This window comes from Daucus carota, chromosome 1 (assembly GCF_001625215.2).
Source record: "Daucus carota subsp. sativus chromosome 1, DH1 v3.0, whole genome shotgun sequence".
In the NCBI taxonomy this organism is placed as follows: domain Eukaryota; kingdom Viridiplantae; phylum Streptophyta; class Magnoliopsida; order Apiales; family Apiaceae; genus Daucus; species Daucus carota.
This window is the reverse complement of record NC_030381.2, coordinates 20,193,145-20,219,446: the sequence shown is the minus strand read 5'-3', so window position 1 is coordinate 20,219,446 and position 26,302 is coordinate 20,193,145. Positions and strand designations below refer to the sequence as shown.

The 26,302-nt window shown below is 35.7% G+C and overlaps 3 protein-coding genes and 1 non-coding gene across 5 annotated transcripts; 1 reads left to right on the top strand and 3 right to left on the bottom strand.

Moving 5' to 3' along the window:
• Nucleotides 1-1,450: 1,450 nt before the first annotated feature.
• Nucleotides 1,451-2,503, bottom strand: LOC108218839 (uncharacterized). The gene has a single exon (XM_017391965.2). The coding sequence runs from the start codon at nt 2,501-2,503 to the stop codon at nt 1,451-1,453; it is 1,053 nt and encodes a 350-aa protein (XP_017247454.1).
• A 2,412-nt stretch (nt 2,504-4,915) lies between these two features.
• On the bottom strand, nt 4,916-5,738 carry LOC108200298 (protein MIZU-KUSSEI 1). The gene has a single exon (XM_017368410.1). It carries the CDS (start codon nt 5,636-5,638, stop codon nt 4,916-4,918), a length of 723 nt encoding a protein of 240 aa, XP_017223899.1. The 5' UTR covers nt 5,639-5,738.
• Nucleotides 5,739-10,271: 4,533 nt separating this feature from the next.
• On the top strand, nt 10,272-16,067 carry LOC108208589 (uncharacterized). Of its 2 annotated transcripts, XR_010291570.1 has the most exons (3): nt 10,301-11,065; nt 11,344-13,437; nt 15,476-16,067. It is a non-coding gene; the product is annotated as an uncharacterized LOC108208589 (transcript). The 2 variants fall into 2 exon arrangements; XR_010291563.1 differs by having other exon boundaries at nt 10,272-13,437.
• Nucleotides 16,068-16,156: 89 nt separating this feature from the next.
• Nucleotides 16,157-24,731, bottom strand: LOC108197499 (uncharacterized). Its single transcript, XM_017365142.2, has 3 exons — nt 22,255-24,731; nt 17,792-19,226; nt 16,157-17,679 (listed from the first exon to the last, which is right to left on the bottom strand). The coding sequence occupies exons 1-3, from the start codon at nt 24,691-24,693 to the stop codon at nt 16,604-16,606; spliced, it is 4,950 nt and encodes a 1,649-aa protein (XP_017220631.2). The 5' UTR covers nt 24,694-24,731; the 3' UTR covers nt 16,157-16,603.
• Nucleotides 24,732-26,302: the final 1,571 nt, after the last annotated feature.

The following is a 26,302-nucleotide window of genomic DNA, read 5'->3' as shown; positions in this document are numbered from 1 at the left end:
ATCAAAGTGACAATCAGCATATCGAGCAGTAAAAACATCACCAGTTAATGGTTCTAGATATCTTATAATAGACGGAGAATCAAAACCAACATATATACCAATTCTTCTCTGAGGTCCCATTTTAGTTCTTTGTGGTGGTGATATAGGAACATACACAGCACAACCAAATACTTTTAAATGAGAGATATTAGGTACTTGACCAAGAACTAATTCTTGAGGGGATTGTTTGTGGTAAGCAGAAGGCCTTATTCTAATTATACTTGCAGCATGAAGTATTGCATGACCCCAAACAGATATAGGTAACTTTGCTCTTAGGAGTAAAGGACGGGCAATAAGTTGAAGTCTTTTGATTAAGGATTCTGCTAAACCATTTTGTGTATGTACATGAGCTACCGGGTGTTCGACTGAGATTCCTACTGACATACAATAATCATTAAAAGTTGCAGATGTAAATTCAGCAGCATTATCTAGTCGGATTGATTTAATGGGATGATCAGGAAATTGAGCTCGGAGTTTAATTATCTGGGCAAGTAATTTGGCAAAGGCTGTATTTCGGGTTGTAAGGAGACACACATGGGACCATCGAGTTGACGCATCAATTAATACCATAAAGTACCTAAACGGGCCAGAAGATGGATGGATAGGACCACAGATGTCACCTTGAATTCTTTCTAAGAATTTCGGGGACTCGGTTTGAAGCTTAACTGGGGATGGTCGGACAATCAGTTTTCCTAAGGAACATGCTGAACAATGAAGTTCATCTTGGGGCATTATCTTTTGTGTTTTAAGAGGATGTCCTACAGAATTTTCAACGATACGACGCATCATAGATACTCCTGGATGACCAAGTCTTTCGTGCCAAAGGGAAAGTAGTTTTGGGTCTGTGACTTTGGGGATGTTGACACTATGAGATTCAATAACTCGTATACTCGTAACATATAATCCAGAAGAAACCGAGTAGAATTTTTCTAGGACCTTTTTATTGTCAACGGTGTTTGAGGTGATGAGAAGGTATTCTTTTTCATTCTCATTAGTAGTTTCAACGTGAAACCCATTAAGACGAATATCTTTAAAACTCAGTAGGTTTCTAGTTGACTTGCTAGAGTATAGAGCCTCTTGTATGTGTATGTGTGTCTTATTTGGTAAAATAAAACTAGCTTTCCCAAAACCTTCTATTATATTTGATGTACCCGATACCGTCCAGACATGTGAGTTGGTTTTAGTCAACTGTGAGAAGTATTTCTGACTCTGTAAAATAGTGTGTGTGGTTGCGCAGTCAACAATGCATATATCTTCCATCTCTATACACATATATAAACGAAAAACATCTTTATTAAAAACACACCGAGTACATTGAACAACAACATGAAACAAGTACATAAAACGAGTACATAATGGAAACACATAAAACACAGAGAAAATAAGTATAGTAAGACAATACATATGAAGCCTAGTCGTCTAAACCATAATAAAGATTAGCACCACTGTCTTTTTCATTTGAGGCCTTATTGACTGGTTCATTAACTAAATTATAATTAGCAAAGTTTGTTTCCACTCTCTTTCCAGTATTCCTTTTGAACGACTCGTAGAGATCAACAAGATGTTTGGGTGTGCGACAAGTACGTTGCCAGTGTCCCTCAGTTCCACATCTATGACATATGTCTCGTTTCTCTCCTTCTTGAGGTGCCTTTCTTTTGTTTGACACTTCACGTTGGCACTTGTTGTAATTATCACGTTGCCACTTCTGATGGCCAGAGTTGTAACCATCACGTTGCCACTTCAGGTGGCCAGAATGATATTGATTGCGAGACCGACCACGGAAATTTCCACGTCCACGGTTTCGTCCATAACCTTGTCCTCCTCTATGCCCTTTCCCACGTTCATTCTTCTGGAATGACGTGTTATGTACTTCAGGTAACTGGGCAGAGCCTGTGGGACGTATCTGATGGTTTTTCAATAACAACTCATTATTCTTTTCAGCCACAAGAAGGAGAGATATCAGCTCGCCATATTTCTGAAAATTCCGCTCCCTATATTGTTGAGCCAGGATCATAGTGTTGGGGTGAAAGGTTGAGAGGGTCTTTTCAATCATTTCAGCATCAGTGATATTTTCACCACATAAAATTAATTTTGAGCTTATCTTAAAAAGAGCAGAATTATATTCAGCTACGGATTTGAAATCCTGTAGCCTCAAATTAATCCAGTCATATCGGGCAGATGGCAAGTGAACAAGTTTCTGGTGATCAAATCTATCCTTGAGATTGTTCCAAAGGGTGAGTGGATTTTTGATAGTGAGGTATTCAGATTTTAGGTCTTCGTGGATGTGATGCCTAAGAAAGATTATTGCTTTTGCATTTTGTTCAACAGTTGGGATTTTTTCTGGGTCAATAGTATCTTTTAGGCCATTAGCACTAAGGTGTAATTCCGCATCAAGGACCCATGACAAATAATTATTTCCCGAAACATCCAAGGCAACGAACTCTAATTTTGCAAGATTCGCCATTCTGAATTTAAAAGACGACACAATAATGTAACATGTTGGTGAACAAATAATTAATCATGTGTCACATAATAAAATTTATAATATAAAACAATAAATATTATAATCATGCAACATGAATTTTTAATTTAAATAAATATATAAACAAATTCAAAAATTATAATAACAATGAGGATGTTGATAATAAAATAAAATGAATAAGTTAAAGTGTACCTTCTTTGTTGAAATAAAACCCAGATAAAATCTTGTATTCCTTTATCGAAATAAAACTCGGGCAAGGACTCGTGCTTCTTCCTTGAAATAAAATCCGGATAAAATCTTGTACTTCTTTATCGAAATAAAACTCGGGCAGAGACTCGTGCTGATAACGTGTTGTAAATCTCTTTAATTATAATAGTATAGATAGTATACTCGGGACACAACTCGAAGAGTTTTAGAAGTAGATTTCACTGCGCATATTATCTGAACTATCAACTCCATTTTATAGTGGTAGGAGCCGTGTATCGAGAAGTACAAAAATTTAATGCATACAAATGTTTACAATCTAAACATTAGACTTAGGTGACTACTACTCCGTGTATAAGTATCTGTGCCATCCAGAAGCTGCAGCAATTCACTTTGACAATCACAAACCTATTCATATTATAACACCCATGTTCTTTTTGAAAAATTTACGCAATGAACAAGTATTTTGAGACAAATTTTTCTTAAAAAAAGATATGTAAAATAGACACAAAATTTTTACACTCCAATTCCTTGGTCAGTTATAAGTTCCAAGTCACAATTACTCCTTTATATGGCTTATTACAAGAGAATCCAAGTTCCAGGGGTACAGTGATTAGAAAATGTAGTCTGTAATATATATGTTGTTTTTTTCTAGCAGAATTGATTTGCTTGTGGTTTGAGGTTTACTGTTTAGTATAGACTTTTATGTTTGCAGTGAATATTAGGTTGTTGCAAGTAATTAGTAACCGCAGAAATCACCGTCTCCTGATGGCCTCTGCCTTTTAATCTTTCCCTTCATGGAAGTCTCCGTGATCACACGATCATCTAGCGATCAAGAATCTGTAGCATGCATTTGTGATCTTTCCTATTGCGTTTTAATGGTTGTCCATCAACATATATTATTCTTAAGGAAAATGCTATCCAAAAATTGTTTCTAATTTATTTATCCAAATATTTGATTAGTTCCCGTGACATAATAATAATTGGATCCCTACACATAAACTACCCAATTAGAATCAATCATTTTTTGCCACGTTATTTCCGACAAAATTTGAAACATTTTTAGTGGTGATCAATGCATTATCACAAACAAGCCCATATATAAATAGATAGTGTCAACAAACTAGATATAAAACAAATAATCATCAAGATTTCTCAGAAAGCAATGTATATAGGAATCAAGATTTTAATAACCTTGGCTGCTGTTTGCAGTCTCTCCTCCGGCTCCGTCTCTTCGTCAAAACTTGCTGTCGCAACTTTTAGGGAAGATTTTAAAAGTGAGTATTGCTATAGCCAAATTTCCACATGCCTGTAGTTTTTTGAGCTATGCAACATTTTATTCATCATATATTTCTTTTACATGGATCGGATGGCAGCAACGTCATGCTTCGGGGACAGAGATATGGGAGTAGCTGCCGCAGCTGTGAGAAAAGTGTTTAGGAAAGAAATGTGCGGCCAACATATAACATTTACGTGTGTAGGTCCGCCAGAATGCAAGAACAAAGGCGAACACAGGGTCATGGTTGTTGATGAATGTCCTCCCAAACTCTGCGCAACCAGCTATGATATATGTATATCCAGATTTCTTTTTAACTTAGTAGCTGATACGGCTAATAATCCTACTCGTATGGTTGTTAATGTTACCGGGCCTCTCTATGATTAGATTTTTCTTTTAAGGATTAATACAAGTATGCGTGTTATCGATTTTAAAGTAATAATATTGTTTTATTTACATCCTCGGTGTTCTTTTACTTGTTTGAGAATGGAAAATGTGTTCAACAGAGCAAGACTCAACTCAATAAGCATGTTCTGATAAACTCCATCTATGAACTCCAGTAAAAAAACATATGATATTCTCCATGAGCTCATTAACCACAAGATATATGCCAAAACAAAACAGGAGTCAGAATAAAGCTTCGACGCTCTAGGAGCTTATTAGCCACAAGGACATTAGAACACTACTATATAGGGGTGGTCGCTCAGGCTCATTAATGAGCCTGAGCTGCCCCCCTATGTCACTGAAATTATTACTTAATGTAATCGCAAGTAATTAATACATTATGAAAACTTTAACTAATTGTTCCGAAAATGAGAAATGAATGAAATCACCAACTAAAAATAATTGTCATGTGTAAATATCAACACCCAAAACAATAAACGATCAAGACAAAAAGCCAAGCCCTGCGTTGATCATAATCTTACAAAAAAGATACTCAACTCTGGACCATTCCCATCAGGACTCAACATGTACAAAGTTTCCGAATCTTTAGACCCTACTACACGATCAAAATGTGCCCTCAAATAGGCCATCTCATTCTCCGGTCCATCGACCTCCTGATCAATCGATGGCAGGACTCCAGCTCCCATAGACACCGCATTCAGAAGCTCCATGACGCGCAAATCTGCATCCGTGGCTTCCCTCTTCATTCCATACCCTGTTTTCTTCCCATTACAGAAAAATGTCCATACTGGCTCCTCCATCAGCCTTGTCTTGTCCTTTTCGCCTCTTTTTTCGCATTCCAATGCAAGTCTTACCAATCCAGCACTCATTTCTTTCTGCAGCACACTTGTCTGGATACCTAGCTCCACCACAAAAATTGGCAATGTCCTAGGATTTTCTTGAATGGACAAGGTAACCCTGGCTTTCTTGAACCCGAAAAGCGTGCCACAAACCTTGTTGCCAGAATCAGGGATCCTGCCACCAGGAAGCGATGGCAGGCTGCAATGAGGCTGGATTATAGGAAATGTTCTGAAAACATTTTTGAAAACCCTGAAGGCCTTTCTTTTGTGGTGCTTCTTGGAATCCGTGGGCTCCAGGAGAGTTGTGCCAGGCGTTGGTGGCGGGGGTGGGGATGGTGGCACTGAGACGCTTGATCGCGAAGAGCCATTGCTGATTCTATTAGGCTCCCCCATTGCCGCAACTTTTTTTAAAATCAGCAATGGTAAAATGAGGAGATGAGAGGAGGGGAAGTGTTTAGAGTGGTGGTGCTTGATTATTTAGCCTCAAAATATGGAGACACGAAAGAAGCAATTTTATGTCAAGTGTTGTGTTCATTTTGTTTTTATGCATGTTGGAGAAAATGAGATCCAAGAAATAAGGGGTGTCTCAAGATATGATTTATCAAAACCATACACTTCTTTCAAACAAGACTTGCCGTAACATATATAATTATACCCTGCCTGCCAGAGTGCCAGCTGAGTCCATTTCCAAATAAATCTCCTGAATGAGAATCCAACTGAGGATCTACAATTAGGGGGGCCTCAAGACTACTCTAGTGTGTGTGTATATATACTAGCATTTGTTTTGCTTTGTGAAAAAGAGTTCGTATAATTGAGTTCCAATTAATTACTTGTAACGTCACGCTACACAGAACAAAGTTGGTAGATATGTACTCCCTCTGTCCCTCTCATTTCTTTACAGTTACTTTTTTGGGATGTCCCTCTCATTTCTTTACGTTACTATAAATAGTAAGTTTTTCTCATCATTACACCCACTATCTTCCCCTACTATCTCATATTTAACAATAAAAACTACTATTACACCCACTACTTCTCTCCACTATCTCAAATCTATTATTAAATATTGATAGGTCCCACCACTTTACCCACTTTTCATCTAACTTTACTCATTTTTCATACATTGTCTTGGTCTCAGTGTCCCCCTCCAATGTAAACAATTGAGGGGGACGGAGGGAGTACAAACCAATTGGATATATAAAAAAAGGGTTTTGGTCTGTAGCAATCGATTGTTACAGATATCTTATCCAACACACAGCTTCAGAGCCCTTAGATCTGTATTTTAATGGTGGAGATGAAAGCTTTTTTTTTTTACCGATCCGCTATAATTTTCCGCGGATATTATCCGCGGAAGGAAAAAGCTCCGATCCGCGGAAAATTATAGCAGATCGGTAAAAAAAATGCTTCAATCTGGACCCTTCAAATAGAAATCCGACAGCCCTGGTAGTGTGTTATATAAACGGTCCCTGACACACGGTTGTCAGGACCAGGACCCATAAAAAAAACCCTCAATAATGTGAATTTAATCGACCTACCTGGTTCATAAAAGTATTTCATAATTTGACAAATGAGTTGATTACGTTTTAAATAACATAGGTGCACATACATATCATAAAAATGTGCGAGGCACGGGCATGCTCTAAACATTTCTATATTTAAGTTTATGCGGTGTTTTTGTATGTTTTGAAAATGTAATGATGAAACAGGCAAAAAAACATCTATCAAAGTGGATTAAAAAGGATCACCACAAACCATTTGCCTGGATGATGCCTCCAAAAAGAAAATAAGCGGAGAACTGATGATATTATATATGTAACACTCCAGTCCCACATCGAGAAGAGTGGGAATATTTGTTCAGTTTATAAGCATAAGTATTACTACTAATTGCACCAACAAATCATGATCTTCTGGGGGTCTGTGGTGGGCTTGTAAATTACCCAAGTTGTTGCAATTGGGCCAGTTTATTTCGGCTTATTTTTGGATTTGGATTCGGATTTCGGGACTTGACCTGATTTTCGAAAAAGATTCGGGATTTGACCCGGTTGTCACAATATACTATACTATGAAATAAACTTATTGACAATTAAACTCCAACTACACATTCATGCATATAAAAATTCATGGAACAGCTACTCATTATTGTAATACATGCATATGAAAATTTATGGAACAGCTACTCATTATTGTAATTATGTGTGCATAGTCTTTTTGACAAAATAAGTTGTTTAATCTATTAAGATATATGATAACTACTTTATATAAATTCTTTACTAATCATAACATATAATTACAGTTGCTTAACTACATCATATCAATTCTTTGTTCATTCTTTGGTTTCAGTGCATTAACTTAATGAATTAGATAAATTCTTTAGTAATCATAACATATCACTTGAGTTGCCTAACTACATTAGATCAATTCTTTACTACTCATAACATATAATTCATGTTGCCTTAATCTTAACTAAATCAAATTAGCATGATCAGAACTTTTAACATTCATGCATGAAACCCTTAACATTCATGCATATGGAAATTCATAAAACAATTAGTCATTATTGTAATATTATGTGTGCATAGTCTTTTTGACAAGACACAGTAACTTAATTTATTCATAAATACGATAACTACATTAGATAAATTCTTTACTAATCATAAAATATAACTCGAGTTGTTTAACTCATTAGATCAATTCTTTATAAATCATAACATATAACTCGAGTTGTCTGTAACTACCGTATAGTGGTTCACTCTTTGTTCTGAGTGCATTAGTTTGATGAATTAGATAAATTCTAACTAATCATAACATATAACTCGAGTTGTCTAAAATCAATTCTTTACTAATCATAACCTATAACTTGAGTTGCCTAACCGTATATTGGTTCACTCTTTGCTTTGAATGCACTAATTTGGTGAATTCCTCGCAAAGAATATTTTTATTTTGAATATGTAGTTATTCGTAATTAATAATGTATAATGATTGATGAAATGAATGATATTTATGAGTATTTTACAAATATTTTAAGGACACATTCATTCAAAAGTATTATTTTACAATAATGTATTAGATATTATTATTAATAAATATTATTCATGTATTTATTAGTAATTACCAATGTATAATAATTGATGAATTGATCTAATGTTAACTGAATTACTATTGTTAGTATTTGTAATAATTAATAACATATATTAAATATGTTGTTATTAGTAGTTAATAATGTATAATGATTTATGAGATGATCTAATAATAAATAAATTACTCCCTCTGTTTTTTTTATTCGACGCTTTGACTTTGAGCACACACTTTTAAGTTCTTTGACCAGATAGTTAGAAATATTATTTTTTAAATTTTCTTTCTCTAAATAAAAATATATAACTAAAACTTTTATTCACCAAAAAAATAAATTAAAAATAATAACTTTTGCTACCCGGTCAACTCATCTAAAGAAGTGTGCCTAAAATCAACACGTCATAATAGAAAAACCAGAGGGATCATTAGTATTTGCTACATACTCCCTCCGTCCCCCTGACGGTATATATATTGAGGGACGCGGCACGGACTTTAATGCTCCTGCAAAGTGTAGTTGTGTAAAAAAAATTTATAAATTTTCTTTTTCTGAATTAAAATTTGGGATATAATTAATAACATATATTAAATATGTATGATAAATAAATTACTCCCTCTACTTTTTTTATTTGACGCTTTGACTTTGGGCATACTTTTAAGTGCTTTGACCCAGTAGTTAGAAATATTTTTTTAAAGTTTTCTTTCTTTGAATAAAAATATATAACTAAAACTTTTGTTCACAAAAAAATAACTTAAGAATAATAATTTTTACTACCCGGTCAATCATCTAAAGAAGTGTGCAGAAAGTAAAAAAAAAAAAAAAACAGAGAGATTATTAGTATTTGCGAGATACTCCGTCCGTCCCCCTGGATAGTACAAACTGAGGGACGCGGACGTGAACTTGGCATGACCTTTAATTCTCATGCAAGATGTAGTTGTGTGATTTTATTTAGGAAAAAAATCCTAAAAAATAAGTTATGAAACTATATTTTACAAGAGTATTGAAATGCGTGTCAAGCAGTTGAAAATAAACATGGGTGTATTAATTAAGACATAATAATTAGATATAATCAATGACAGATATTAGATATTTAGTTATTAGTAATTAATAATATGTAATAAATTAAATGAAATAATTATTAGTGTAGATATTAATGAGGATATTAATGATTAAATTGGCTCACCAAAACTCATAAGAATAATAATTTCTACTACCCGGTCAATCATCTAAAGAAGTGTGCCAAAAGTCAAAAAAAAAACAAACAGAGAGATTATTAGTATTTGCGAGATACTCCGTCCGTCCCCTGGATAGTACAAACTGAGGGACGCGGACGTGAACTTGGCATGGCCTTTAATTCTCATGCAAGATGTAGTTGTGTGATTTTATTTAGGAAAAAAATCCTAAAAAATAAGTTATGAAATTATATTTTACAAGAATATTGAAATGCGTGTCAAGCAGTTGAAAATAAACATGGGTGTATTAATTAAGACATAATAATTAGATATAATCAATGACAGATATTAGATATTTAATTATTAGTAATTAATAATGTGTAATAAATTAAATGAAATAATTATTAGTGTAGATATTAATGAGGATATTAATGATTAAATTGGCTCACCAAAACTCATGTTGTAGTATTATATATATAATAGATGTATTATACGTATGTAAAGTTTCGTACTTCCTCTGCCCCACACAAGCCAACGTTTGTATTTGGGAAGGGGTGTAGGGCATGAAACTTCAAAAATAAGTAAAGTATGAGTAAAAAAATTAAAAAAAAAGTGAAGTATGAATGAAAATAAGAAAAAACGAAGATAGTGGTGAAAAAAATGAAGATAGTGGTGACACCTGATATTTAATGTAGAGAAAAGTAGGCGGGGTAGTTGATTTTTATATTATAAAATCTTCCGATATTTAATAATTTTGTGATGTAAAAATTAGATGAGATATCTTAAATAAAAAGATGAAAAGAAATCAAAACAACCACATGTTCGTCGCCCTCTTTATTCCTTCGGCCATGAACAGTGCCGCCCCCCACCAAAATCAAACACCACCAGCCATACCGCAACGACAAACCACCGTGCCGCCGTCTCCGAATCCAACCAACGCCACAACCCGTTTCTTAAACAATCATTCACAGCAAGCATATATACATAGGCACACATATATAAACTACTACTCCATATATCCGTATAGATATAGAATCGAATGTAGTTCCTCTGGTTTATTTTCTGTTTTTCTTGAATATAGAATAGAATGTCCTTACACACATGAGCAACTATTGCCCAGCCTAATAAAGCTTGATATAACATCTTATATCTTGTTCTGCGTGAAGAGAAAAGATCGAGAGAGGGGCAACTAAGAAGATGGGTTTGTCACATGATGCTGCTCCGACTTTCAAATCCTATGGGGTTCCTCATGGCTCAACTGGTATGCCTTTCTATTACAATTATTTACAATATTTTCTCTTTTTCTCATGATTTTGAGTGGAATTGCGAAAGGTGTTGATTTTAATCTTGTTTGTTTGTGTGTATTTGTTTGTTTGTTTAATCCCTGTGTTTTGTTTGGTTTTTGGTGTTTTGGGCGATTTTCATGTTACATGTGATACGTTTCGTTGTTCGCTTCGCATACGACGAGGCAACTTGATCGATAGCATAGCGGTGGTGGCCGATGGTGGCGGTGACGGCGATTTCAGGACGGGATCCGGTTTCAGAAAGGAAAGCGCGCTAATTGTGCCTTAATTGAGGGCGGTAATTGTGTCTCGTTAATTATGCCTCTTTATTGAGGGCATAAATTGTGCCTCAATTATTGAGGGCGTAAATTATGCCTCTTTATTGAGGGCGTTAATTGGGCCTTATTTGAGGGCGTTAATTGTGTCTTAATTAAGGATATTAATATTTTATTATTATGCCTTAATTAAGAGCTTAATTGTCTCAATCATGAGTTATCATGATTGTGGGAATATTTTGATGTAATATGTTAAATATATCGACTTATATTCTTTTTGTTTCTATTGTTTTATTTTCAGGATTCTTGGAAGAAGGCCGGTTTTCTTTTCGGACATTAAAGTTTTATTGTCTAAATTTCCCCGGTCATCTTGCATGTCCGACGGTTAGATAATAAGCTTTCTTGAATGAAAGAATTATCACGGTGATTTGCCGATTCTCGTTGAGATTTATTCTCATTTTCAAAAAAAAAAAAAAAAAGATGAAAAGAAATGACTGGTACAGACAGAATATATAAGTTTACGATGCATACAGATCTATTTCAAGAACATTAGTTTACAATGCATGCAGATCTATCTCAAGTACATTCGAATACATGTCGCAAAATACTATGCCCTGTTTGGGGATTAACTGTTAGCGGATTGAATTAGATGTTTTGACTAGCGGATTGAAATAGATGTTTTGACTAGCGGATTGAATTAGCTGTTTTTTGTAAAACTGTTTGGTTAATAGCTGATTGATTAGCTTTTTTTGACACAAACCAGAACCTCTAACACAAAGTAGCTTTTTCAAAATTAGCTTTTTGGGTCCAAACCTCTATTTCAATCCGCTAACTACCAAACAGTTATATTATCGGGTTCTAGTGGTCAAACCTCTAAACCACCCCAAACCTTTAATTTTGCCCGAAACCTCTAATTTCCAAATAAGGCCTATATTTTTGGCTTGGCTGTGACTTGTGAGACTGTGGGTGAGACTGTGGTTGCTGCCTTGCTAGTTCTTGACTATAGCATGCTGGTACATTTATCAATTTTTAGTTAAGACTTATCAGTTCAGAAAATATTTTGATGTCCCCTCTGGATTGGATCCTAGATCCGCCCCTACATGTGCATTTGCTCAAATAATATAAGGGGCCGTTTTCTTTTGACCATGATATTAATCGATTTTTTTTATGAGTGTTTGTTTCATTATAGTTGTTATTATTTTCTTTTCTTAGTTTTATGTTTATCAATATCCCTTCTCCCCATTTCTCAGAGCTTGCAATATATATTTGTCTTATCTTTCTCATTTTTTCGTAAACGCTGCGCACGAAAAGCTCCCTCCCTCCATCCGAGCGAATAATATACTCCCTCCGTCTTAAAATATAAGTCTTTTTGAAAAAAAAAAATTGTCCCAAAATACTTGTCCCTCTCTTCTTTTAATACAAATTTATCTCTATATTAATTATGATTTCTTTGAAACTCAACTTTATCCTCATTTCTCAATGCACTAAATTTCTATATTTATTGTGATTTTTTTGAAACTCAACTCTATTCTCACTTCTCAATGCACTAATTAATGATAGATGAGACAAAATTATATATAACCAATTTTTTTATTAATATGCGTGTTTTTTTCAGAAGATACTTATAAATTGAGAGAGAGAGAGAGTGGCACATAGGTTAAAAAAATGTAATTTAAGGAATAAAAAGTAGGAAAAATAAGTGAAGTGATGAGATCAACCGATATTTATTGTTTTAAATATGTATAGTGTGGATAAAATAGTCGGACAACTGATTTTAACATATAGAATGGGTTTAGCAAGAAAATTATAAATATTTAGTGCTTGTTTGGGTGCATAATATAAGAACTTCTTTTCTCGAAGTCAGCTTCTGTTTTTTTCGACCCGTTTGTGTAAATAATTAAGAAGCATTTAAAAGAAGTTAAGAATGCTAGCTTTTGTTTCAAGACTTCTACTTATTTTCCAAACACTTTAATCACTTATAAGTCTTAATTTGCTTCTAACTTATATAAGAAGCACTTATGCTCACCCAACTGGTCCTATAATTTCATATTTTTCCCCTCATTCTCAAATTTATTTTTTTGTCACAACAAAAGCTGGACTCTTATTTGAGGCGAGCGAGTCAGCCAAGCCAAGTAAAGTACCGTTCAGTTTCAGTTCTTTTCATCTTCTCAATCTCAGTCCATCTCCCCCGTCTATACACACACTTTTTTGTATCTATACGCCCATGTTTGATCATGGGGATGAGCTCATAATCGATAGCTACAGAATACCATGGCTCATATGGATTCAGCTTGTAGTAATGTTCCTTCTCATCCTCTTATTCTACTTTTTTAGCTTTGATGATCATTCACCCACCTCTAATCATGCCTCTTCTTCTTCAAACAACAATACCCAGGTAACCCTTTTGCATATTTGTACTTATGTTTGATTCTATAGGTGCCCATGTCTGTTTTTGCATTGGATTAGTAGTTTTTGTTTTCTTAGGGAATCTTGGTTTTTGGGTTTGTTTTTTTGTTGGTGTTTTATGGTGATTAGATCTTGTTTTTTAGATGACAGTTTAGTAATTGTTAAATATTTTTTATTTTTGTGTATTTTAGTTGTGAATTGCCCATTTGTTAGTATGCGTTGAGGTTTGTAAAAATGGGTTCTTGATTGCATCTGTGGTTGGTAGGATTGATTGAGCTTAAAGGGTGTGCTTGAGGGTAGTTTCTTGAGCTTTGTATGTGTAATCGGAAGTTGGTGTACCATTTTTGGGGATGCTTAGGAATGATTTTAGGACGTGTAAATTTGTTTGCAGTCTTTGCTTTAAAGTTATAAGATGAACAAGGAGGCCTTTTTAGTCAAAGATTTTCTCCTTTGTGCACGGTGGGAAGAGATACTTACACATGGAGTACTCCATGGTTAATTGAAGAATACAGGAAGCTGTTCAATTAATTAGCTTAATGAGCTGAGTTATAAATGTGTAAATTAGTTGTGAAGTCAAGCATTAGAACTGTGCAGGGGTAGTTTAAGAAAAATCTGTTATTTTTTTTTTTTTGGAACAAGAGAAGATCAATAATCTGATATTGGTTGTGAGTGGAGGTAGGTTTCTAGTTAATTAAGTGTGAGGAAGATCTGGCCTTTTGAGCTAGCTTTTTGGTTTAGATAGGTCTGAAAAACCCAACACTGGTATTAAGCCCATATTACAACAACACGTGGCAGGCTTTGACTGAGTCGGGGACCTAGTCGCATGGAAAGGGCTGGTGGAGCTGAACTTGGTTAAGAGTGTGTGTTGGGGGGTGGGGGGTGATTGTTGGTTATTCCAGATTAGTTGTTGGATGGGCATTGTTGATGATAAGCTTGAAAATTGTCATCACCCTGCAGGCTTGATTTTGGGGTCGAAGATAACTGAAGTCCTGGCAGACTTTTTGTATCAGGATATTTTTTGTTGTGCCATGGGTCGGAGATTAGGACTGTGTAAGTAGAGATATATTTTTAAACAAGTGAAGACAAAATATTCCGTATTTTAGCTGTCATATCATAGGTAATAGCTATGCTTTGATTTATCAACAATGAGTAACTGACTAACTGTTGACAATAAGAGGGTCTTCTCATTGTATCTGGATTTTGGGATTAGAAATTTTCCTATATCTAATGAACAGAGTACTACATCTGTGGAAAGAGTGTATTACTATGTTTATGTCAGCCTCCAGATTTCTTCTTGGGATTAAATTTTTTGGTGTCATAACACATTGGAGAATAATTAATCATATGATTTGTTCAGTATTTAAATTTAGTTGTCTTTATTACATTTTGGCCTGACTAACTAATCATAAATTACAAATGATAGAATCTGTGTGCCTTTGATTTCAAAAGCACTTATATAGGGCATTTCTGTTTCATAATTAGACAAGAACAGGTATATGTGGCTACATAATACACATATAGGAACTATAATTTCCAAGTAGTGCAAGTGTTTACATTCTATGAAAACTGTGCGAGACTATTCTCATCACCAGAATAACCATATTCTTACAAGCACATATCTTCTTCAATTGTATGTATTATTAGACAATCAATAATGATATTATTAGACCCTACATCCATGTGATGTATACCATGTATTGTTGATTAAAAGTATAGCTTCTTATTTAATCAGAATACAATCAATAATGTTGGATGATTACTGCTTTGGTGGGATGTTCAGAAGGGCAAAACTTCCCAAGTTTTGTGTGTGTATATATATATATATTGATTATACTGGATAATATAATAAAATGCTCTGAATAGCAACCATTATTTAATTCCTCCTTTCAGCATCTATTGCTGCCAGCAAAAAGGAATTATTATGTAACTGAACATGTATTGCATACTCATGGCGCGAAGAATATATAGAAGTATAAAACTAATATAATACATGTCATGACATTGAAGGATTTATCTGTTTCTGCTAGGAGCCCAGGGAAAATCTGATTATCAAAGAACCAGGATCACGTGCAAGCAGGGAAATAGAAAGAAGAGAGGATATTAATGAAACTGAGGGTTCTTCAGGGAAAGACGAAACAAGTGACCCACATTTCAGGCATGCTCAACATCCTTGCCACTTTCTGGGGATAGCTAAGCAAGCTTTCCTTAAGTGCTTGGGTTTGGATTTATCCTCCGAGAGCTCTTCAGATAGCAATGAAAGGAGGGATTAATGTACACATTTCACCTCTCTTCTACCCTTTCTAAAACTCATTCTGATCTCCAGATAAGCAGAGGCAACTAATGATAACGTTTTTTCTCTTTTTGCCAAATGGTGGTCACTCATTTGTGTCTCAAGTGTATCCTAACCCCGGCACTAACGAAATCTTTCCCTCTTTTATTCTTACAATATGTTTTATATGTGAGTAGTTTAGTTAATAGTTAGTCTGGTTCTTTTCCTGTGAGGTAGTGTTGGACAGCTTCTTCTATTGGTACATTGGTGTCATGTTTTTAATTTTGTCACTATGGCCATCTTTACCACATTACTTTCAAGTTTCAATAGCTCTCTGTATATTCGAGACACTCTATTGCCGCATGGATCTTAGGTATTGATTATATATCTGTTACCATTACTTGGTGTTTTAACTAGTTAAAAGCAGCTACCTAGAAGCTTGATGCAACACATGTCATAATATACATTCGAGGAAGACCAAGCTAACTCGCAGCTTACAATAAAAGAATTTATGAAATGGACCCAGAATCTACAAAATTCCAAGACTCATATGCCTCAGTTATCCTCTTCAGCATATCCACTTCCAGCCTCCAGCCCTGATCTCATTAGCAACCAGATGTTGACATCTTCTCCTGTTTATGGTCCACTTGAATGCACTAATAATGTTGTCCACTTCTTCATCAGAAAATCAAAATATGTTGCCTAACGCAATCTTAATTAAATTGCATTAGTGTTGGTTTTTCCTAATGACAGTGTATATGCCCTCAGGAAGACAACTCTTATTGATCATCCTTCTTTGTAGGCCTTTTTATTCTCAGTCGGTTTTCATTCTACAAAATCAGATATTGCATTGGATTACTATCATTGCACTAAATACCTACATAGATTAATGACTCTCAATCGAAGTATGAATTTTGATCCTAAGGTCCGTCAACTGCAAAAGCTTTTCTTCAACTTCCTTCATTGTAGGCCTTTTGGCTCCTTCAATTCTCAGACATTTTTTCGCTATCTCTGCGGCTCCTTCAAGCTGCTCCGCGTGCCCCTCTTCTCTCACCCGGGGTTCAAGAATTGTGTACAGTTGATCATCTTCCAACGCAGACAAGAAATACATGCCTAGGTTTCTGTTCTTCTCTTCTCTGCCAAATGAGACAACTCTGGCTCCAGTTAAAAGCTCGGCAAGCACTACTCCGAAGCTGTAAACATCGCTTTTCTGTGTCAAAATCCCTGAATGAAAATATTCTGGGTCAATGTACCCAAAAGTTCCCTGAACCAATGTAGCTAAATGAGTTTCTTCAGGCGAAAACAGCCTGGAAACGCCAAAATCAGAAACTTTTGCAGTGTATTCATCATCCAGAAGTATGTTAGCTGATTTGACATCCCTGTGTATGATATGCACAGGAGCTGAATGCATATGTGCTAGTGCTCCAGCTGTTTCTGTGGCTATTCTTAAGCGCATATCCCATGGGATCGACGAGGCACAACCTTCATCATGTAGATGATAGAAGAGTGTATTGTTTGTCACAAATTCATAGACTAATAAAGGTACTGGAGTTTCCAAGCAACAACCCAAGAGTTTCACAACATTGGGATGACTTATCTGTGAAAGTATGATCATTTCATTGACAAATTGATCAATCTGGCTTCGATCAACCACTTTAGATCTTTTGATGGCAACAAGTGTATCATCTAAAACACCCTTATAGACTGTACCATAACCTCCTTGACCAATGACATTGTTCTCATTGTAGTTATTCGTAGCCTTCTTCAGCTCTTCCTCGGTGTATATCTTGGCTCTTTCAGCAGTGTTCTCTGCTTTGTATAGTAGTTGTTGTAGCATTATACCGCCATTTTGCTTGAAAAAGTTTTCTTTAAGCTTTACGCTTTGCTTCTGTCTGTGTTGCCGGACTCCCCAATATGAGACCAAGAGAATAACAAGCATCACAGCTAAGCCACCTCCAATTCCTACAAACAAAACACTCTCATCAAGCACAAATTGAGGCTGTGATCAAATTCTTGAACTCAGTTGCATGCTGAAAACATTGTTTCATATACGTAAAATTTCAAATTTGGTTACCTGCAATCAAAACTGGAATGACAGATCGATCTTTATTATTCTTTTCTGCTTTAGGGGGAGCCCATTTGATATAGGCAATGGTAGAATCATTCACTGATCTTTTCCCATATCTCAGCGGAAGGCTTACTTTTTTGCAATCCCCGTCTTTAAAAAGGGCTGCTTCGCATTTACAGTCCTCCAAACAATCTGCTTCACACTCTTCTTTAGTTTTCATTTTGTCAACAGAATCAGGATCATTCTCCCACCAAGTATGCTGCAATTGTGTCATGTTATATCGGACCGTCTGGTCCTTGTTATTGCAGTTATCAACAGTATAATTCCTCTCACAGCCTTCATTGCTGCTGTCAAGACTAACATCAATGAATCCAAATGGACATTCACATTTAGCTCCACCATCATTAATAAGAGTACAGTATGCATTATTGCCACATAATCCTTTGGGGTCACACCTATTTTCCGGGGCATTCCATACAATCGAGGAGCTGTTGCCCTTTCCATCCAAGCTTAATGAATACAGTCGAAGGATACCATCAAAATCAATTTTCATGAGGTAAAGCCTCTGTTTCACCGAAAACCCATCGGTTAGATTTTTCAGGACGAAGGAATCACCAAAGCGTGCATCGCTCAAATAAAGGTGTCCATCGACTTCAAGATTGAGTGTCAAATTCACCGCACCACTTCCAAAAGTGCCAGTGCTCCAGTAGGAATTCAAGGAACTATCTATAGTCTTTGCAGGGTATAGAACAAGATTTCCATCACCCTGCATTTTGAGTCGGAATTTCCCTTGGGAGTAATCAGATTCTGTCCTACTAGAAACCAAATCTTGATCCTGTGCAAGAATTTGGCCAGGTAAAAGAGCATCAGTTGGGTGATCAAAGCTCTGCCATATCATTTCCTGGTTCGAACCATAGAGCACAAAGTTGGCAGAGTCTAGCATGGAAGCAGAAGAAATAGATTGATCAACTTTAACTACATCTGTAATCAAGTCTTGAGATTTTTGTTGTAGGATGAGCCTACCCTCAGTAGTTAAACGCAAGGTTACATCGTTGGAGACAGGAGGATCATCTCGGTTGGCTGTCCAAACCACAGTTTTATTCAGAGGAAGGTCAGCAACAGCAAGGAAAATGCCAACACCATAGCGGTTATCACCTTGACGATAGAAGCCAAAGGCAAATACGCCTGAAGGAGACAGCCAAACCGGGTTTTCAGTTGGTGTCAAAGAGGAGCCTTGGCTTATATTGAACACTCTTTCTTGTGCTGCAACACAATATATGGCAGATAGCATAACAAGAAAAAGATGACCAAAAGTAAAATTATCCATGATGATAATTTCTTTGTGTGATTTTGGTTTTATGTTCCTCTGCTGCCTAAATCCGAGTTTTATAATAACAGGGTCGCCCTCTGCACATCGCCTTCGCAGAAATAAGAACGTGGACTAGAACGGTGACCTGAAAGGTCAATTTTTGTCTTACCTCTAGAAAGTAAGCTAAGCTAATACGTACTCCCTCGTTTGGTTTGGGCACGGAGGTTAAGAAATATGTATAAAGTAGTGGAAAAAAGAAGACATCCCAAAGAGAAAACGGTAAAGAATGGAGTAGTTTACTTGGTCAAGAGATGAATATGTTAATTTCATTCTTAAAGATTAATGTTTCTATAACTTCACCGCGTGCCTGCAGAAAAATTGGCATTACCTAAAGTTTGGCATGAAATTCAACAAGGATGGCCGGGTCCAACAGATTTGGTCATCATGAGATAGTCAGGTGTTTTTGTTCCATCAAACGTTAATAACAGTTTAATTATGACCTTATAGAGTACCAGATATAGTAATTGTAAACAAGGAATCTCCATGCAAGAGTGATTTACGATGTTAAGCTCTCTCACTCATGCTCCAATAATCTCGTGTAGTCAGTAATCTCCATTGAAGACAGGAAATACATACCTAGATTTCTGTCCTCTTCTCTGTCGAATGAGACACGTGTATCATTTTATATAATTTTATTCTCATTATTATAATAGTATTTTGTAAATAAGTGGGTATTAGTAGCTGCTTCTAAATGTTTAATGAAAGGAAAATAAATGTTTGGATTATATGGAGCCTGTTTGGATTATTATTTTTTTTTTATTTTTTTTAAAAATGAGAATAAATCTCAACGAGAATCAGCAATTCACCGTGATAATTCTTTCATTCAAGAAAGCTTATTATCTAACCGTCGGACATGCAAGATGACCAGGGAAATTTAGACAATAAAACTTTAATGTCCGAAAAGTAAAACCGATCTTCTTCCAAGAATCCTGAAAATAAAACAAGAGAAACAAAAAGAATATAAGTCGATATATTTAACAGATTACATCAAAATATTCCCACAATCATGATAACTCATGATTGAGACAATTAAACTCTTAATTAAGGCATAATAATAAAATATTAATATCCTTAATTAAGACACAATTAACGCCCTTGAACAAGGCTTAATTAACGCCCTAAATAAAGAGGCACAATTTACGCCCTCAATAATTGAGGCACAATTTATGCCCTAATAGGCAAAATTAACGAGGCACAATTACCGCCCTCAAATAAGGCACAATTAGCGCGCTTTCCTTTCTGAAACCGGATCCCGTCCTGAAATCGCCGTCACCGCCATCATCGGCAACCACCGCTATGCTATCGGTCAAGTTGCCTCATCGTATGCGAAGTAAACGACGAAGCATCTCACATGTAACACGAAAAATCGCCAAAAACACCAAAAACCAAACAAAACACAAGGGTTAAACAAACAAACAAACAAATACCCGCAAACAAACAAGATTAAAGTCAACACCTTTCGCAACTCCACTCAAAATCATGAGAAAAAGAAAGAATATTATAAATAATTGTAATAGAAGGGCATACCAGTTGAGCCATGAGGAACCCCACAGGATTTGAAAGTCGGAGCAGCATCATGTGTTTGTGTTCGGATTTGAAACCCGTAGCAGCACACTTCCGATTTTCTCTACATTATCAGTTTTAGATGTATGTATGTTGTGATGTAGATGCAGAGGAGAACCCACTTAACAAGAATGCTTGATCCAACAACTTGACTTTATTTTTAGCGTGGAACCGGGTTTGAAATGATGAATCGGAATTGCTACAATGTAGTATCCGGAATATCTGAAACTTGAAGTTGTCGAGTAAATCTTGTTTGGATTGTAATTGAATGAAAGTCCGGATTTTATGTGTATAGTTGTCGAGCAAATCTTGTTTGGATCGTAATTGAAGTTTAAAATATCACAATTTGATGTTTTTCCAGCCCAAACGAACACAATTGAATTATCTATAATTCTAAGATGGTCCAACATCATAAATTCAAGTGAAACAGGCCTGAAAATCATCAGCCTACGAATTTCAACAAAATTCAACTCGTTTTATGATATTACTTTATTTTCTTGTAAATTATTAAAATTCTTATATATCAGGCTTTTGATAAAGATTATTTGAGTCAACTTTGTATCATATAAAATAATATAGAGATAACCTGCTAGATAGAAAGTAGAGAAACACTTGTGAGAGATAGAGAGGAGTGAAGAGATTTATCCGGACTTCAAGCAATTTTGTCAAGTTGTATTCTTTTTACATAAAATTTTATACTCATGATTTGTGGTAGGTGTATATATATATATATAGAGGGAGAGAGACAAGTGCTCAAATACAAGCTTCTTATAATACAAACGTACAAATAATCACTAAATGTTTTGAACAAAATCACTAAATGTTTGAACAAAATCACTAAATTTATCCGGATTTCGGGTTCGGATCGGATATCGGATCGATAAACACTAAATTCAATTTCAAAAAAATTCGGGTCTGATAATCAAATCTAAATTCAAAATATAAGGTTTGATATATCCAAATTTTGATTTTGGATTGGATATCTATCGAATCAGATTGTTTTGCCATCTCTATGCACCGACTCAACCAAAGTTTGCATTGTAATATAGGGTAGGGTTGCTTACATTTAAACTTGAAAGCTTAAGACCCGTCTCCTAGTTATTCAGGTGGCTTGTTCAAGGTCACCTCATGATAGTGAACATCAACAGTCCTTTTTTCAATCTTTGTTTGTCGACTTTGGCAGAGAGCAGCGGCTGGGAGCTCTATCTCGTTAAGTTTGCATTTGAGTGAGTTCTTATGGAGGATAAGCATCCAGACATCAGGACAACAGGTGCGCTCAGATATCACTTCATATTTTTCCTGCATTGACGTTATTAATGACTTATATGTTGCTGCTAAAATTACTGTAAGTTATTTAGCTCAAAATTTATTATCTCAACCCTTGTTATTTGAAATATAATAATAACTGGAATACATAAGCAAATAGTATAATGACTCACATAGAAAGCAAACTTGCCCCAAGTGAGGCAAGCTCTTTTTCGGGTCTCTTCTGTATTTAAATTCTCGGCCACTATGAAAAAAAAGAAGAAAAAAATCAGACATGGCAGTACTTGTAGTCCACCTCAACACATAAGTGATCATCAATCGTGAGTTCTCTCAACTCAGCAAGCTCCTCCGCAACTTCCATCATTGTAGGCCTTTTAGCTCCTTCAATGCTGAGACATTTTTTCGCTATCTCTGCTGCTCCTTCAAGCTGCACCGCGTTCCCCTCATTTCTCACCCGGGGTTCAAGAATTGTGTACAGGCGATCCTCTTCCAACTTAGACAAGAAATACATCCCCAGATTTCTGTCCTTCTCTTCTCTTAAAAATGAGACCACTTTTGCTCCAGTTAAAAGCTCTGCAAGCACTACTCCAAAGCTGTACACGTCGCTTTTCTGTGTCAAAATCCCTGAATGAAAGTATTCGGGGTCTATGTACCCGAAAGTTCCTTGCACCAAAGTGGCCAAATGTGTTTCTTGGGGAGAAAACAGCCTGGAAACACCAAAATCAGATACTTTGACACTGTATCCATCTTCCAGAAGTATGTTAGCGGATTTTATATCCCTGTGTATGATATGCACAGGAGCTGAGTGCAAATGCGCGAGGGCTCCAGCTGTTTCTGTGGCTATTTTGAGGCGCATAGTCCATGGGATTGACGACGCCAAACCTTCATCATGTAGGTGATGAAAGAGTGTATTGTTTGTTACAAATTCATAGACTAGTAAAGGGACTGGAGTTTCCAAACAACAACCTAAGAGCTTCACAACATTCGGATGATTTATCTGCCAAAGTATGATCACTTCATTTACAAACTGATCAACTTGGCTTCGATCAACTACTTTGGACTTTTTAATGGCATAAACTTTATCAGCTATCACTCCCTTGTAAACTACGCCATAACCTCCTTGACCAATGACATTGCTCTCATTGAAGTTATTAGTAGCCTTCTTAAGCTCTTCCTCTGTATATATTCTAGCTCTATCTAAAATACTCTCACTCTGGTATAGTAGCTGCTGTAGTATTATCCCACCATTTCGCTCAAAAAAGTTTTCTTTTAGCTTCTTGTTCTTTACCCGTTGGTGTTGTCGGACTCCACAGTACACGATTACAAGAAAGACAAGCATCAGAGCCAAGCCACCTCCACTCCCTGCGGCTAAGACTGGAACGACTAATTTATCTTTGCTATTTTTTGTCATGTTTCCAGGTGGTGGCAGAGCCCATTTGATAAAGGCCACCGTAGAATCATTCATTGAGCTTCTTCCGTATCTCAATGGAAGACTAAGTTTCTTGCAGTCCCCGTCTTTGTAAAGGGCTGCTTCACATTCACAATCCTCCAAACAAGCTGCTTCACACTCTTCTTTACTTCTCATTTGTTCAACAGAATCAGGATCATTTTCCCACCAAGTATGCTGCAATTGTGTCATGCTATACTGGATCGTCCGCTCCTTGTTACTGCCACAATGAACCGTATAATTCCTCTCACAGCCTTCATTCCTGTTGCCCGGACTAACATAATTAAAACCACCCGGACACAAACATTTAGGGTCATCATCGTCATCAGTAAGAGTACAGTATCCGTTGAGGCCGCATAATCCTTTGGGGTCACATCTATTTTTTGATGATTCCCATACAACCGACGAGCCCTTGCCCTTTCCATCCAAACTCAATGAATAGAGTCGAAGGATGCCATCAAAATCAAATTTCACGACGTAAAGCCTCTGTTTCTCATTAAACCCTTGGGTGAGATTTGCTAGAATATAAGGTCTTGTTGCTTCAACAAAAGATCCCTGTCTAAGCAAAAAAAGGTGCCCATCAGGATTAAGATTCAGGGTTGTCACATCGTAAAGGACTCCTGCAGGAACGTTAGTCGACCAGTAAGAATTGAAGCTACGGTCCACAGTATTGGCCGGGTACAGAACAAGATTCGAATGAAACTGGAGTTTGAGTCTAAAAATCCCAGTTGAAAAATCAGATTCCGATATCCTAGAAGATAATTCTTGATCCTCTGAAAGAATCTGGCCAGGTAAGATGGTGTCAGTTGGTTCATCAAAACTCTGCCATATTATCTTATTTTCACAATCATAGAGCACAAAGTTGCCCGAGTCTAGGATGGAAGCAGAGGAAACATTTTGATGAGAAATCTGCCATATTATTTCTTGAGATTGTTGTTGTAGCACGAGCCTCCCATCCTTGGTAAAACGCAAGGTTACATTGTCGGAGACAGGAGGATAATCTCGGTTGGCTGTCCAAACCACGGTCTTATTCGTAGCAAGTCCAGCAAGGATAATTCCCACGCCATAGCGGTTATGGCCTTGTGGAAAGAATCCAAAGGCAAATAAGCCTGAAGGTGACAGCCAAGACGAGTTTCCAGTTGGCGTTAGAGATGAGCCTCGGCTTATAGTATTAGACAGTCTTCGTCGATCATGAGCTGCTACAAAATGCATAGCAGATAGCATGACAAGAAAAAGAAAAAGAAAATGAGCTTCGTTGGCCATGGTGAAAGTGTATGAGAATGTATATTCTTGTTTGCTAGTTTGTGTTTTTCTTCTTGCTGTTTCGTCGATTATATAACGGTGTTTAGAAACTATATATAAGTTTTAAGGAAGTTGCTTATACTTTTGTTAACTCGTTTGTCTAAAAAGTTAGAAGTTAGAAGTTGAGAATGCTGTCTTTTGTTTCGGGACTTCTACATCTTTTTCGAAACACTTTAAAAAACTTATAAATCTTAATTTATTTCTCAATTCTAATCCACATATTTACTTTAAGCAATCACTTATAACCCATTTATTTACTTTAAGTAAGAAGCATATTTTTTAAACTAACTCAAACTGTCCTAATATGTAGCTCCTTTTTTTGCATGCGGCTTCCTCATAACTCAACAAGGCGTGTTACATAGAGATGCCAACATTTTGTGTCGTGAGATGTTATTACAACCTTATTAGCACTTCATTCTGTTGAAATGTCAAAGTTCTTCATTGCATTGGGAGTTAACTTGATTTATTGACACTTTTAGGTGTATCTAATGACTAATGTGAATTTAGAAGGAGATAAAGAATTGTTCTTGGCAGCACACAAATATTGGACGAGACGTCCGAGAACTTGACATTATTGTCTTTTATGTGTTGTTATTGGCGGGACTACGTACTGAGAATGTTGTTCTTTCTTATATACTACTCCCTCGGTCCCCCTGAATTGTATACATTAGGGGACGGGGACGCGGCACGGACTTTAATGCTCCTGTAAGGTGTAGTTGTGTAATTTATTTTTAAAATTTTCATTTTCTGAATTAAAGTTTGGATGTTATATTTTTATTCAGAAAAAGAAAATCTCAAAAATAAGTTACGAAACTATATTTTATAAGAGCATTGAAATGCGTGTCGAACAGTTGAAAAGAAACGTATACAATTAAATGGGACAGAGGGAGTAAGAATTTAGTTATTTATTAGAACCATATTGTGGTTCGATCAACTTTATTAATTGATAAAGCCTTACTAGGTTGTAATATATAGCCGCAGCATATACAATTAATTTTTATACTTCTATTATATGGGTATATAATAAGCTTATAATAAGATATTATAGGTGTAAAGAAGATTTCCATCGGAAAAAAAAGTGTAAAGAAGATGGTATAAATACTATCAAAAGCTTATTATACATCATTGTATAGATTAGAAAAAAAATTGCGTTCTATCGTATAAGCCAATTGATATCTACTTACATATTTATAATTATTTATTTTCTTAATTCAAAACAAAATATGATTTTACATGTTTCTGATTCCTTTTCTAATCCAAAACAAATTTATTATTTATCGATTTTAATTCGAGAAGCATATAAATCCCACCTTTACAAATCACTTTCATCTAATATATTTTCTTAAACAACAAACTAAACAAAAATGATATTACATATAATATTAAAATTAATAAACCAGATCCCCACATAATAAATAGTTAATATCACAAAATGATTTTAATCTAAAAAAAATTCAAAAATAAATAATAAATATTTAATATCACAAAATTATTTTAATCAAAAACATTTCGAAACATAATCAAATTTGATAGAAAGACATTATTATTTGGCTGACACATATAAAAAAAT